General features: G+C 48.3%; 1 protein-coding gene across 1 annotated transcript in view; it reads left to right on the top strand.

Moving 5' to 3' along the window:
- SKAP2 (src kinase associated phosphoprotein 2) overlaps window positions 1–15,042 on the top strand; it is a 479,896-nt gene that overhangs the window by 46,945 nt on the left and 417,909 nt on the right. The window contains exon 4 of the mRNA XM_030202306.1: window positions 275–382. Within this exon, the coding sequence (XP_030058166.1) occupies window positions 275–382 (108 nt within the window). The remainder of the gene's footprint in view (window positions 1–274; window positions 383–15,042) is intronic.

Raw genomic sequence — 15,042 nt, 5'->3', positions numbered from 1 at the left:
TTTGAAACTTTCTGGGGATTTCCAATTTTCCCACTACTGTAAAGCTTGTATTTCTATGTGTTTTGGTAGCAAATAAGTATATAGTTACAACCTTAAGACCTAATGTACAACCTGAATATAAAATAACACATTAAATGATAAAAGGCGGTAATATAAATCCTAATAAATAAATAAATATGGATTTCAATTAGAACTTTAATACTGTTAGGCATCAATCCCCCCTCCCCCCACCCCCAGCAGAGCCGTGACAGAATTCCTTCTTTTACTCTTACAGGCGATTCAGATGACGGGGAAGACTATGAAGACCCTCTTTCTGGGCTTCATGATTCTTCTTCACTGGCTTCTGACCGAGGCGATAAAGAAGAGGAAACACCCTCAGATGGTATGTAGCTCTGTTTATTTTAAAATGCATTATTTTTGCCAGTTTGCCAGTGTGATCCTCCTGACTAGGGAGATGTAATGGGGAGACAGCATATAAACAGATAGACACCAGTGGACCACTAAATAGTTTGCTTAGCTTTTCCAGAACCTTTAAAGAACTTAAGAGCTCTCTCTAGTGGTCCAAGAAGTAAAATAAACTTGTAGTAAGTCTGTTCTCATTTTCTGTTTCCTAAAGTTTCACAGGAGGATCATTGTTTTTGTTTTTTTTCTACAAGATGAATTGCGGAAAGGTCCATGCATGAAGCCTGTTTCGTACACAGATAAGGGCTTTTATAAGATAGTTCAACCTCAATATGTGCATATAATGTGTATGCACTGAAAGTGTACAACTCCTTTCAAATGATCGGTGCATAGTGTGCATGGGTTATAGTTTTGGTAGAGCAGAGCAGTGCCGTAGCGAGGGCGGCTGACACCCGGGGCGGTTCGCCGCTGCGCACCCCCCCCTCGGTGCATGCACACACACCCCACACCCCCCGGAGCGCATTCTTACCAAAGAGGGCGGGCGGGAGGGCCGCTCCGCCCCGAGTGCACGTCACTGGGAGCTGTGTGGGCTCAGCTGGTTCCCTGCTCTCTCTGCCCCGGAACAGGAAGTAACCTGTTCCGGGGCAGAGAAAGCAGTGAACCAGCGGAGCCGACACCCCCCCAGCAGCGTGCACCTGGGGCGGACCGCCCCACCGCCCCCCCCTTCCTGCGCCACTGGAGCAGAGTCTTCTTCGGAACAGATGTAAATTTTGTGCATCAGCATTTGTGTGCTATTGAGTTGGATCTGGCAGCCTATTTTATAAAGGGACATAAGTGCCTCTGTTGCCCTTATTAAAGAGACACCTTTTTGGACTTCTCGCATAAGCGTCCTGTTATCACATTAACCCCTAACAGGTGCTTTCATTGTAGCAATCAAATTGTTGAAAGGACATGCATATTTGAGGGGGTTCTTTGATCAGAACCTTTCTCAGCTGTGTTGATTAGTGATACTGATTCAAAGCAATTTAAATAGTCAGAAATGGCTCCTGGCTGTTCTTGTGTGGGGCTATCTGGCATACTCAGCAGCGCTTTACTGGATAAGTGCTGCAGAAAACGCCCAGGGATGAATTGTATAAATGTTGCCTAAAAATGTCTTGGAAAAAAAATCCAGCTTAAGCAATATTCTGTAAGCCACACCTAATGCTCGGCGCGGTTTATAGCATAACACTTAAGCGGCGAGGTCGTGCGTAAATTTAGGCACTGCCATTTGCACCAACGAAAACATGCTGCAAATGTCCGCACCTAAATTTACGCGCAGAACACCATTATTCTGTAATTAGGCATGTAGCTCAAAACCACGCCCCCTGATCCAGCCTGAAATGCCCACGACCCTTTCATTTCCGCGCCTCCCTTTTTCAGGCCGCATGTAAATTTTAGGCGCGGATATTCCAATTAAATCAACTTAGTTAAAAAGCACTAATTGGCTTGCTGTTGTATTAAGTTGCACAGGCAAATCGGGACTGCACCTAAATTTGTGCATGCAATTTTTGGTGACTTTTATAGAATCAGAGAGTTAGTGCCCAAGCTGAAACTATCTATTTTGTGGGCGTTCCAGGGACGGAGTCAGCACTTACTGCATAAATAGGACCATAGTCCTCTCTTTATGGTTCTTCCTAGCCGGTTACGTACTGAATATCACACCGGCTACATTTTAGCTGGCTGTGTATACCTGGATATTCAGTGCTGGAGCCTGGACATGGCCAGGGATTGAATATTTAGGCTTAAAGCCGTCGGCGGTCAGCAAAATAGCTAGCCCTAAATAAGGGAGTCATTTACTATCAGTGCTATTTTAGAAATTTTATACCATTCGCTTTATATTTGTGATCTGCCTTGAACCTTTTGGGGTAAAGCGGGATAGAAGCGTCTATATTAGATTAGATTAGAGGCTGTAAAAGGGCACAATGTGGCGTCTGTTCTATAAAGGCAAGTAGACAGCTAATTTTCTTTATTGAATACTAGCATAGCTGGGTATATATGGAAGTATATGCTTAGGCGTAAACACTTTTCTCCGAGGACAAGCAGGCTGCTTGTTCTCACTGATGGGTGACGTCCACGGCAGCCCCTCCAATCGGAAACTTCACTAACAAAGTCCTTTGCTAGCCCTCGCGCGCCCGCGCGCACCGCGCATGCGCGGCCGTCTTCCCGCCCGAAACCGGCTCGAGCCGGCCAGTCTTCTTTTGTCCGCACTCGGTACGGTCGTGTTTTCGCCGTGTCGAGCCCCGGAAAGTCGACCTCGCGCGTCCAATTTATTTTGAGCGTGTTTTTTTCCTTCGGGAAAGTTTCTCTTAGTCGGGAAGTGCTCCGGAAACCCCCCGCCGGGTTTCGTGTAAATCCTCCCCGTACTTCCAGCTTTTTGCCCCGGTAAGTTTTCTTTCGTCGTCGGGGTAGGCCTCTTTTTGGCCTCGGTCGAGATTTTTCTCCCTCTAAATTTTGGTGCTTCAAATTTCGCCATTTCGGCTTTTGATTTCGCCGGCGTGATTTTTCCGCCCATGACATCGAAGCCTTCCAGCGGCTTCAAGAAGTGCACCCAGTGCGCCCGGGTTATCTCGCTCACTGATCGACACTCGTCGTGTCTTCAGTGTCTGGGGGCCGAGCACCGCCCTCAGAACTGCAGTCTGTGTTCCCTGCTTCAAAGGCGGACTCAGGTAGCGAGACTAGCCCAGTGGAACGTGTTGTTCTTGGGCTCTTCGTCGGCATCGGCACCGGGATCTTCGAGTGCATCGACGTCGTCAGCGTCCAGACCATCTTCCTCGGCCGCCCCTGCATCGAGTGCATCGAGGCATCGGGCCTCTGCATCGGCGCCGAGACATCGGATAGCTGCATCGACGTCGGTGGTACCAGGACCTCGTCTGCTGATGTCGTCGGACGGTGGTGCATCGGGTGGAGTGCAGGTGAGGGCTGTCCATTCCCCTGCTGGTGGCGGTGAGCCCTCGGGTGGGTCTCCGCCTACCCTGAGGGCTCCTGCGGTACAGCCCCCCCGAGATCGACCTTCTTCAGTCTCGGCCCCGAGGAAGCGACGGATGGATTCGACGTCCTCCTCGTCGGTGCCGGGGAGCTCCGGTGACATGCTTCGGAAGAAATCGAAGAAGCATCGACACCGGTCTCCTCCCCGTGTCGGCACCGAGAGCTCTGGGTCGCCGAGGGATTCGGCACCCAGCAGGCATCGGCACCGAGAGGACCGCTCACCCTCTGTTCAAGAGGTGTCGATGCGCTCCGCTCTGGACAGCCCGGAACAGCCTCCACGCCCGGAACAGGTACTGACGTCGACGCCTGCATCGACCTCTCAGCCTTTCTCTGCAGCCACTCTAAACGAGAGCCTCCGGGCCGTTCTCCCAGAGATTCTGGGAGAGCTGTTGCGCCCTACCCCTCCGGTACCGGCGGTGCTTGCGCCTCCGGTACCGTCGAGCGTGGCGCCGGCTGGCCCATCGCCCAGGTTGAGGTCCCCGACGTCGGTACCGCGTGCGGTGCCGACCGCGGCCACCTCCCAGGAAGGCTCCCCGACCACGTCGGCGGAGGGAGCTTCGCCGATGCGGGCAAGGGAGTCTACCTCTCGACGCCCCCATCGTGGACGGGGTTCCACGGAGTCGAGCAGGGCGAGGTTGCAGACACAGGTCCGGGAACTCGTGTCTGACACCGAGGGTGAGGCCTCGTGGGAGGAAGAGGAAGATCCCAGATATTTCTCTGACGAGGAGTCTGAGGGTCTTCCGTCTGATCCCACTCCCTCTCCTGAGAGACAGCTTTCTCCTCCCGAGAGTCTGTCTTTCGCTTCCTTTGTCCGGGAGATGTCTACGGCCATCCCCTTCCTGGTGGTTGTGGAGGACGAGCCCAGGGCTGAAATGTTTGAGCTCCTGGACTATCCTTCTCCACCTAAGGAAGCGTCCACTGTTCCCTTGCACCATGTCCTGAAGAAGACATTGCTTGCGAACTGGACCAAGCCATTAACTAATCCCCACATTCCCAAGAAGATCGAGTCCCAGTACCGGATCCATGGGGACCCAGAGCTGATGCGCACTCAGTTGCCTCATGACTCTGGAGTTGTGGATTTGGCCCTAAAGAAGGCTAAGAGTTCTAGGGAACATGCTTCGGCGCCCCCGGGCAAGGACGCTAGAACCTTAGACTCCTTTGGGAGGAAGGCCTACCATTCCTCTATGCTCGTGTCCAAGATCCAGTCCTACCAGCTCTACACGAGCATACACATGCGGAACAATGTGCGGCAGTTGGCGGGCTTGGTTGATGCTCTTCCCCCTGAGCAAGCCAAGCCTTTTCAGGAGGTGGTCAGGCAGCTGAAGGCGTGCAGAAAATTCCTGGCCAGAGGAGTTTATGACACTTTTGATGTTGCGTCCAGGGCCGCTGCTCAAGGTGTGGTGATGCGCAGGCTCTCATGGCTGCGTGCCGCCGACCTGGAGAATAGAATCCAGCAGCGGATTGCGGACTCGCCTTGCCGTGCGGATAACATTTTTGGCGAAAAAGTCGAACAGGTGGTAGAGTCTCTCCACCAGCGGGACACCGCATTCGACAAGTTCGCCCGCCGGCAGCCTTCAGCTTCTACCTCTACAGGTAGACGATTTTTCGGGGGAAGGAAGACTGTTCCCTATACTTCTGGCAAGCGTAGGTACAATCCTCCTTCCCGACAGCCTGCGGCCCAGGCTAAGCCCCAGCGCGCTCGCTCTCGTCAGCAGCGTGCGACTCAGCAAGGCCCCGCGGCTCCCCAGCAAAAGCAAGGGGCGAGCTTTTGACTGGCTCCAGCAGAGCATAGCCGACATCCAAGTGTCAGTGCCGGGCGACTTGCCTGTCGGAGGGAGGTTGAAAGCTTTTCACCAAAGGTGGCCTCTCATAACCTCCGATCAGTGGGTTCTCCAAATAGTCCGGCAAGGATACACCCTCAATTTGGCCTCAAAACCTCCAAATTGTCCTCCGGGAGCTCAGTCCTACAGCTTCCAGCACAAGCAGGTACTTGCAGAGGAACTCTCCGCCCTTCTCAGCGCCAATGCGGTCGAGCCCGTGCCATCCGGGCAAGAAGGGCTGGGATTCTATTCCAGGTACTTCCTTGTGGAAAAGAAAACAGGGGGGATGCGTCCCATCCTAGACCTAAGGGCCCTGAACAAGTATCTCGTAAAAGAAAAGTTCAGGATGCTTTCCCTGGGCACCCTTCTCCCCATGATTCAGCAAAACGATTGGCTATGCTCTCTGGACTTGAAGGATGCCTATACACACATCCCGATACTGCCAGCTCACAGACAGTATCTGCGATTTCAGCTGGGCACACGCCACTTCCAGTACTGTGTGCTACCCTTTGGGCTCGCCTCTGCACCCAGGGTGTTCACAAAGTGCCTAGCTGTGGTAGCAGCGGCGCTTCGCAGGTTGGGGGTGCACGTGTTCCCATATCTCGACGATTGGCTGGTGAAGAACACATCCGAGGCAGGAGCCCTGCAGTCCATGCAGATGACTATTCGCCTCCTGGAGCTACTGGGGTTTGTGATAAATTACCCAAAGTCCCATCTTCTCCCAGTGCAGAAACTCGAATTCATCGGAGCCCTGCTGGATTCTCGGACGGCTCGCGCCTATCTCCCAGAGACGAGAGCCAACAACTTGTTGTCCCTCGTCTCGCGGGTGCGAGCGTCCCAGCAGATCACAGCTCGGCAGATGTTGAGATTGCTGGGCCACATGGCCTCCACAGTTCATGTGACTCCCATGGCCCGCCTTCACATGAGATCTGCTCAATGGACCCTAGCCTCCCAGTGGTATCAGGCCGCTGGGGGTCTAGAGGACGTGATCCACCTGTCCACGAGTTTTCTCGAATCCCTGGTTTGGTGGACGATTTGCTCCAATTTGACTCTGGGACGTCCCTTCCAAATTCCTCAGCCACAAAAAGTGCTGACCACGGATGCGTCTCTCCTGGGATGGGGAGCTCATGTCGATGGGCTTCACACCCAAGGAGGTTGGTCCCTCCAAGAACGCGATCTACAGATCAATCTTCTGGAGTTGCGAGCGATCTGGAATGCTCTGAAGGCTTTCAGAGATCGGCTGTCCCACCAAATTATCCAAATTCAGACAGACAATCAGGTTGCCATGTACTATGTCAACAAGCAGGGGGGCACCGGATCTCGCCCCCTGTGTCAGGAAGCCGTCAGCATGTGGCTCTGGGCTCGCCGTCAGGGCATGGTGCTCCAAGCCACATATCTGGCAGGCGTAAACAACAGTCTGGCCGACAGGTTGAGCAGGATTATGCAACCTCACGAGTGGTCGCTCAATTCCCGTGTGGTGCGACAGATCTTCCAGGCGTGGGGCACCCCCCTGGTGGATCTCTTCGCATCTCAAGTGAACCACAAGGTCCCTCAGTTCTGTTCCAGGCTTCAGGCCCACGGCAGACTGGCGTCGGATGCCTTCCTCCTGGATTGGGGGGAAGGTCTGCTGTATGCTTATCCTCCCATACCTCTGGTGGGGAAGACTTTGTTGAAACTCAAGCAAGACCGAGGCACCATGATTCTGATTGCTCCCTTTTGGCCGCGTCAGATCTGGTTCCCTCTTCTTCTGGAGTTATCCTCCGAAGAACCGTGGAGATTGGAGTGTTTTCCGACCCTCATCACGCAGGACGACGGGGCTCTTCTGCATCCCAACCTCCAGTCCCTGGCTCTCACGGCCTGGATGTTGAGGGCGTAGATTTTGCCTCTTTGGGTCTGCCAGAGGGTGTCTCCCGCATCTTGCTTGCTTCCAGGAAAGACTCCACTAAGAGAAGTTACTTCTTTCATTGGAGGAGGTTTGCCGTCTGGTGTGACAGCAAGGCCCTAGATCCTCGCTCTTGTCCTATACAGACCCTGCTTGAATACCTTCTGCACTTGTCTGAGTCTGGTCTCAAGACCAACTCCGTAAGGGTTCACCTTAGTGCAATCAGTGCATACCATTACCAAGTGGAAGGTAAGCCAATCTCAGGACAGCCTTTAGTTGTTCGCTTCATGAGAGGTTTGCTTTTGTCAAAGCCCCCTGTCAAGCCTCCTACAGTGTCATGGGATCTCAATGTCGTTCTCACCCAGCTGATGAAACCTCCTTTTGAGCCACTGAATTCCTGCCATCCGAAGTACTTGACCTGGAAGGTCATTTTCTTGGTGGCAGTTACTTCGGCTCGTAGAGTCAGCGAGCTTCAGGCCCTGGTAGCCCAGGCCCCTTACACCAAATTTCATCACAACAGAGTAGTCCTCTGCACTCACCCTAAGTTTCTGCCAAAGGTCGTGTCGGAGTTCCATCTGAACCAGTCAATTGTCTTGCCAACATTCTTTCCCCGTCCTCATTCCTGCCCTGCTGAACGTCAGCTGCACACATTGGACTGCAAGAGAGCATTGGCCTTCTACCTGGAGCGGACACAGCCCACCAGACAGTCCGCCCAATTGTTTGTTTCTTTTGACCCCAATAGGAGGGGAGTGGCTGTAGGGAAACACACCATTTCCAATTGGCTAGCAGATTGCATTTCCTTCACTTACGCCCAGGCGGGGCTGGCTCTTGAGGGTCATGTCACGGCTCATAATGTCAGAGCCATGGCTGCGTCGGTAGCCCACTTGAAGTCAGCCTCCATTGAAGAAATTTGCAAAGCTGCGACGTGGTCATCTGTCCACACATTCACATCTCATTACTGCCTGCAGCAGGATACCCGACGCGACAGTCGGTTCGGGCAGTCAGTTCTTCAGAACCTGTTTGGGCTTTAGGATCCAACTCCACCCCCCGAGGGCCCTGTTTGTTCTGTTCCAGGCTGCACTCTCAGTTAGTTGGTAAATTTTTTAGGTCAATCTCAGTTATGCCCTCGCCGTTGCGAGGCCCAATTGACCAATGTTGTTGTTTTGAGTGAGCCTGGGGGCTAGGGATACCCCATCAGTGAGAACAAGCAGCCTGCTTGTCCTCGGAGAAAGCGAATGCTACATACCTGTAGAAGGTATTCTCCGAGGACAGCAGGCTGATTGTTCTCACCAACCCGCCCGCCTCCCCTTTGGAGTTGTGTCTTCCCTTGAAGTGTATTGTCTTGCTACATACTGGACTGGCCGGCTCGAGCCGGTTTCGGGCGGGAAGACGGCCGCGCATGCGCGGTGCGCGCGGGCGCGCGAGGGCTAGCAAAGGACTTTGCTAGTGAAGTTTCCGATTGGAGGGGCTGCCGTGGACGTCACCCATCAGTGAGAACAATCAGCCTGCTGTCCTCGGAGAATACCTTCTACAGGTATGTAGCATTCGCTTTACTTGTTATATAAATTGTGCATGTATATTTGAGTCCCACCCAGACTCCACCCATGTGAACAGCCTCTATAAAGTACACACTATTGATGATATGTGCATATTTGTAGAATAATCGCATAGCTAGATTTCTGGCTTTTATGTGCTTACATGCTGTAAGGTCTCCACCACCGGGAGACTCTTGGAAAAGTCTCCTGCATCGGGAGACTCTTGAGCCCTTGGCCCTCTAGCTGAGCTGTGTGCTGTAATCCACTGCTAAAGAGCACACGGCAATCCACAAGGTCAGATCATTATACTTTATTGTAATTCCTTTGTGTCAACTGCTCCTCCAAAGGTAGTTCCCACCATAGCATTTCTCAAGAAGCATAGCAGTTCAGCAGCATAGTATTAAAAAAAACCCCAAAAGGTTCCAAAATCTCAGCAGTTCATATAAAGCAGTTATGCAAAGCAAATCTTCAAACAAAGTACCTCAAAAAGGGCTCAAACTCCCAGCAGTTCATATACAGCAGGTATGCAAAGTAATTCTCCAAACACGGTAGCTCCATAAAGGGTTCAAACCCTCCCCAGCAGTTCATGTCAGCAGTTAGGCAAAACAATTCCCCAAACACAGCAGTTCAGAAAGAGTTAAAACTCCCAGCAGTTCATGTATAGCAGTTATGCAAAGTAATTCCCCAAACACGGTAGATCAAAAAGGGTTCCAACTCCCCAGCAGTTCATGTAAGCAGTTATGCAAAACAATTCCCCAAACACAGCAGTTCAGAAAGGGTTCAGACTCCCAGCAGTTCATGTATAGCAGTTATGCCCAAAACTACCGCCCCTCCTCTCTCCCTTTCAAAAGAAATCAACCTAGGGAGAGTGGCAAGGGTCCCTCCCCAACCAGGCCAGCATTATACCCTGACCACCACCCGCATAACCCTTCCGTGGTAAACCTGTTCTCTTAGTTCCCCTCGTGGGATAGCCACCTTTTCCCTTCCTCTACCAGGCTCTCCTCCCAAGGAGACCTCTGCTGTTTCCCCTCCTTTCCTTCCAGTTTAGTCAGAGCAGCAATCTCCATCGGCTCCTCTTGCTCTAGTTCTTCCTTCCTTTCTTCCCCTTGCCAGTGCATAGGTTCCTCCCCACACCCATTGCTCAGCTGCTCTCCATTTGCTTGATTGGGCAGGTTCCGAACTCCTTCCCTCATCCTGGCTCTCTGGGACAGGTTTTTCCAAATCCCTTCTCTTGCCCTTCTCCTGACCTCCTCTGGGGGCTGTTGAGGATTGAAGTCCCTGTTTCTACCATGGGACCTACTCAGGGGCTGCTGGGAATTGTAGTCTTTTCCTTTTCTCCAATCCCCAAGGGGAAAAGACTCCTTCCTTTCTCTACCCAGTCTCCCTCCCTCTCGAGCCTCCTCATTCCTCCATGTGCCTTCATTCTCCCTCTCACCCTCATATTCCTCACAATGCGCACAAAAATTCTAGTCATATACGCATGCATGTGTCACATACGTGTAAGAACCTTCTTTTTAGAATCACCCTCTTAGGACTAGATTCTATATATCACTCCTATAAAATCAGCACCGAAATTAAATTTCCCTAAGCGTATTCTATGAAGTTCACCTTAATTTAGGCATACTTTTTAGAATAAGCCTAAATTTCCGCATGGTATATAGAATACAGCGAGCGCCATTCCATGTGACTAAATATAGCCATGCACAGTTACGCCAAATAAAATTTGCTGTAAATCCCGATGCCTAAATTAGGTGCAGACCATGTGTGTTCTATAACGATGTGCATAGATTTTTAGAAATACCCGTGACCTGCCCATTCCACACCCATGGGCACGCCCACGTTTCAGCTAGGTGGCTTAGAATTTATGCGCAGCACATTGTAGAATATACTTAGGCAGTTCTGCTTGTAAATTCTAGTTAGTGTCAGTAATTGCTTATTAATTGGCAATTATCGGTGCTGATTGGCTTGTTAATTAAATTACGTACGAAAATACAGAATATGACTGTATTTGCGCACACATTAGTCACACTATATAGAATCCAGGGGTTAGTGTGCATTGTTTAATAGAGGGCTCATTGCATAAAATGTAAACGGCTTTAAATAGTCTGTTAACAGCATTAACGCGCAGCATTAGTAAATGGCCTCTAAGTAATTAGTACATTTTGTTGATTTTTTTAACAATTAAAAACAATAGTACAAAGTTAATTAATGAAATCTTGTTAAGTATTCTTTCAATGATGCCTTCATGTTAAAAATTTATTTTTTTTTAAATGAGGGAAACATGTCTGACCTATGGAGTTTAGTACTTAAGGGCCCTTTATTAAACTGAGTTATGTTTACTGTGCAGTAACTGCTAGTGTAGAGCTGTGCTAAGGGGTTTTCTGGCAACAATTCAGCAGTTACCGCATGGTAAACTGCACGTTAAGTGTTACATGGCATGGGCAGAGAGTTTGGCAGTTAATGCACTGCAGTTACTGTGGACCAACTGACTAATGCACAGTTTATTTATTTTGTGTCATTTGATATAATGCCTTTTAAATTAATATCAAAGTGGTGTGCATAACATTATTTACATACTGAAACTAGCAAATCATACAGGGCTCCTTTTGCAAAGCGGTGCTACCAATTAGCGTGCACTGAATGCAAAGAAGCTCATGGGAATTGAATGGGCTTCTTGACATTTAGGGGTCCTTTTACCAAGCTGCAGTAAAAAAGGGCCCTGCGGTAGCGGTGGGGGCTTTTTTTTACCGCAGCAGGTAAAAAGCCCCTAAAAAGGATATGGTTACGTGGTAAGATTATTCTTACCACGTGGCTATGTGGAGGGGGGGGGGGAGGCACTTAACCACCACCCATTGAGGTGGCAATAAGGGCTCCTGTGGTAACCTGATTACCCTGGGTTAGCGGCACACTAGAAAATACAAAATTATTTTCTGTAGTACTGGAAATGGTGCGCACTCAAGGCAGAACTACAGCTGGTGGCTGCATTGGGCCAGCGGTAGTTCTGGGTTGCCGCACGGCAAGCCCATTGCCATGCAGCAATCCTTTAGTCCCTTAGTGCACCACTAATTGGTAGCTCCACATTGTAAAAGGACCCTTTTACAATGTGATAAAAGATACAAAGGTGTATAATAAGACGACAATTACCACTAGACAATTAAAAACGGAACACATCAGGGGGACAACTCAGAGAGTACCTTTCTAGGACAGATGATATCTCTTTTATGCTGTTATACCTCCTGAGTCAAGGGCTTAAATAATTCTAATCTCGCAGTAAAAGTCAAAATAATAACAATTTTCAGGCATATCTTAAACTTCTGAAAGGAATTCACCCGCCAAAGTTCCACCAGGAGGGAATTCCACAATGTCGGAGCTATACAACTAAATGATGTATGACATGAGGTATCTAGCCATAATTTTTCGTGATGGTACTACTAAAAAATTTGTCTCCAGTGATCTCAGGTTTCGTGTCAGTTGATAAAGAAGCAAAGCATGGAGGCAAGAAGGTGTTCCCATATAAAAAGCTCAGGGGCCCTTTTACTAAAGGGTTGACACGTGGCAATGGGCATGCCACGCTCCAATCCGGAACTACCGCTGGGTTACCACCCCCAGCATGCGTCATTTCCAGCGCACAAAAATATTTTCTATTTTTGTAGCGCCGGTGCTTACCCGGCGGTAACCAGGCAGCATGTGGTGCTGCCTGGTTATCGCTGGGTTAGCATGGGAGCCGTTACCGCAACCTCAGCGGGTGACATTAAGTGTTTCCGCTCCCCCCCAATGGCCATGCAGTAAGCGGTTCACTTACTGCACGGCCATTTCTTTAAAAAAAGACTCCCTTTTACCCGCTGCGGTAAAAGGGAGCCTGCACTAGTATTAGCATGTGCTTTTGACACGAGCTGAGGCTCCTTTTTACCGCAGCTTAGTAACAAGAGCCATCGGTGAGCTAAAGTCAACACCTTCAAGAACAGTTAATGTGGGTCCACTTACTGCATCTTAAATAGGAGGCGCTAAAACAGCAATACTGCATTAACCAAGAGCAGATACTGTGCATTAATGTGGATGTTACATGACCTGCAATAGAAAATACTGGGAACTCCCTTAATAGTTGCCGTGTTTACTCTGCAGTAGCTACAAATTTAAGTCCCACTTCAAGCAGCAGCAACTGCAAATTTTACTGCGTTTTAGTTAAAGGGCCTTTTAGTCTCTCTAATTAGATCTTGTGCTTAGCTATATTTATTTGGATTTAGCTCGCACCTTTTTCAGTAAACATTTAGGTACACTAGGTATTTCCCTGTCTTTAAAGGGCTTAACAATCTAGCTTTGTATCTGAGGCAGTGGAGGGTTCAGGGTCCCTTTTACTAAGGTGCGTAGATTCCTACTTGAGTACAACGCGCGTCAAATTGAAACCACTACCCGGCTACCATGTGCCCTAGGTGCAAATTGCATTTTTGACATGTGTCCAAAACACGCGGTGGCACTTACCCGGCGGTAATCAGCAGTTTACACGCTCTGACGATTACCGCCCGCTTAATGCATGAGACTTTACTGATAAGTCAACGGGTGGCGGTAAGGTCTCATGCCGAAAATGGATGTGCGCTGATTTTAATATTGCTGCACGTCCATTTTCAGCCCCCCCCCCCCAAAAAAGGCCTTTTTTGCAGGCATGATAAAAAATGGACTTGCGCGCATCCAAAACACATGCCTACACCAGCTCAGGCCATTTTTCCAGAGCACCTTAGTAAAAGGGCCCCTCTGACTTGCCCATAATCAGAAAGGGGCCTTTTTACAAAGGTGTGCTGAAAAATGGCCTGAGGTAGTGTAGATGTGTGTTTTCAGTGTGCGCACAATCATTTTTTAGCGCACCTGTAAAAAATGCTTTTAAAAAATTTTTTTGCCGATAATGGACGTGCGCCAAAATGAAAATTGCCATGTGTCCATATTGGGACGGAGACCTTACCGACAGCCATTGACCTAGTGGTAAGGTCACGCGGTAACCAGGCGGTAATGTTCTATGCAAATAGAATGACAATTATCGCCAGAAAATAAAAATATTTTCCAGGGCGCCTAGCAGATGCGCATCAAAAATGAAATTACTGCAAGGGTCGCTCGGTATCTGGGCGGAAACTCAAAATTGATGCGCGTTGGGCACTTGTAGGTGCCTACGTGGCTTAGTAAAAGGGCCCGAAAAAGCAGCAGCAGCATTTGAACCTGGCTTTGCTGGTTGTCAGCCCTAGCGCTCTAACCACTAGGCTGCTACTCCTTAATCTGACTACATTCTTAAAGATAAAATGTTACGAATATGTACATTTTTGTCTATAGAATCTGGTGAATATGGCAAGAGTTAACATACTTATTTTACAGAACCATGGGCTTTATTCTAAAAGGCCTTTTCCCCATTCGCAAATAAGGTCCTAAGCATCCTTTCTAAAGAGAATTATTTATATTGAATGTTATGGTGAATATGTTGTACAGAACCTTAGATGGGTTATATATGATTTTGTGTTAAGTATGTAGATCCATAAATTAACCATATGTATTAATTTGTGGTATTGGAAGTCTGATAGAGGCTTGAGAGTGAATAATGTTTTCTGCCATAATTTGATGATCAAACTGTGCAGTTCCATCTCCAAGAACAATTGCTGAATGAAAATATGCTTCCTACAACATAGCACGCCTTGTTTTATGTTATCCAGATCATTCCCTTCGGAAACATAAATTGTTTTTATGGGGTATAAAATTATGTCTATTACAGAACAGGGATAAGTCCGGCTCATGCATATGTTATAAATATTCTAACCAGTGATTCTGAGTAGTATTTTTTTTTAATAGTCAGAATTTTTCTGTAATGGGTAACATTAATAATTATTTTCCTGTTATATTTGTTATGTATTTTGATACAGGTAGGCTTTGCATGGAAACAAAATATTTTAATAAAGTAGCAAGCAGTAAATTTATGCTGGATACAGGCCTCTAGCTTTTCAAAAATCTTCAATAAGGCAATTTACAAAAAGAAGCTTTTGCATGCCCTAGTTAGTTATATATAAAAAAAGGAATAATAAAGTCAGAGCAATGTTTTCCAGTTCATTGGATCATTAGGCCATCCTCACAACCTATTGATTTTTAAATAAAAAACGTAATATTCTCTTTTTGCAAATAAAGTAATGTATTTCCTATATCATTCAGTGTAGCTCATAGACAGTTTATATGAACATTGGTTGTATTAAGAAAAATAAGGAAAATAGTGATGATGGGTAAAGCAAAATATAGTAGTTGTATATTGTGAACAAATCTAGTTTATTTTGCTTATTGCTTGAAGACAATATTTGCCAAATGCACAAACAAAACCTTGCTCTGCTAGTAAAACGTGACAGGCTAATCAGCA

This window comes from Microcaecilia unicolor, chromosome 1 (assembly GCF_901765095.1).
Source record: "Microcaecilia unicolor chromosome 1, aMicUni1.1, whole genome shotgun sequence".
NCBI classification, from domain to species: Eukaryota; Metazoa; Chordata; class Amphibia; order Gymnophiona; family Siphonopidae; genus Microcaecilia; species Microcaecilia unicolor.
The sequence above is the reverse complement of the archived record's forward strand: the minus strand, read 5'-3'. Positions and strand labels throughout refer to the sequence as shown.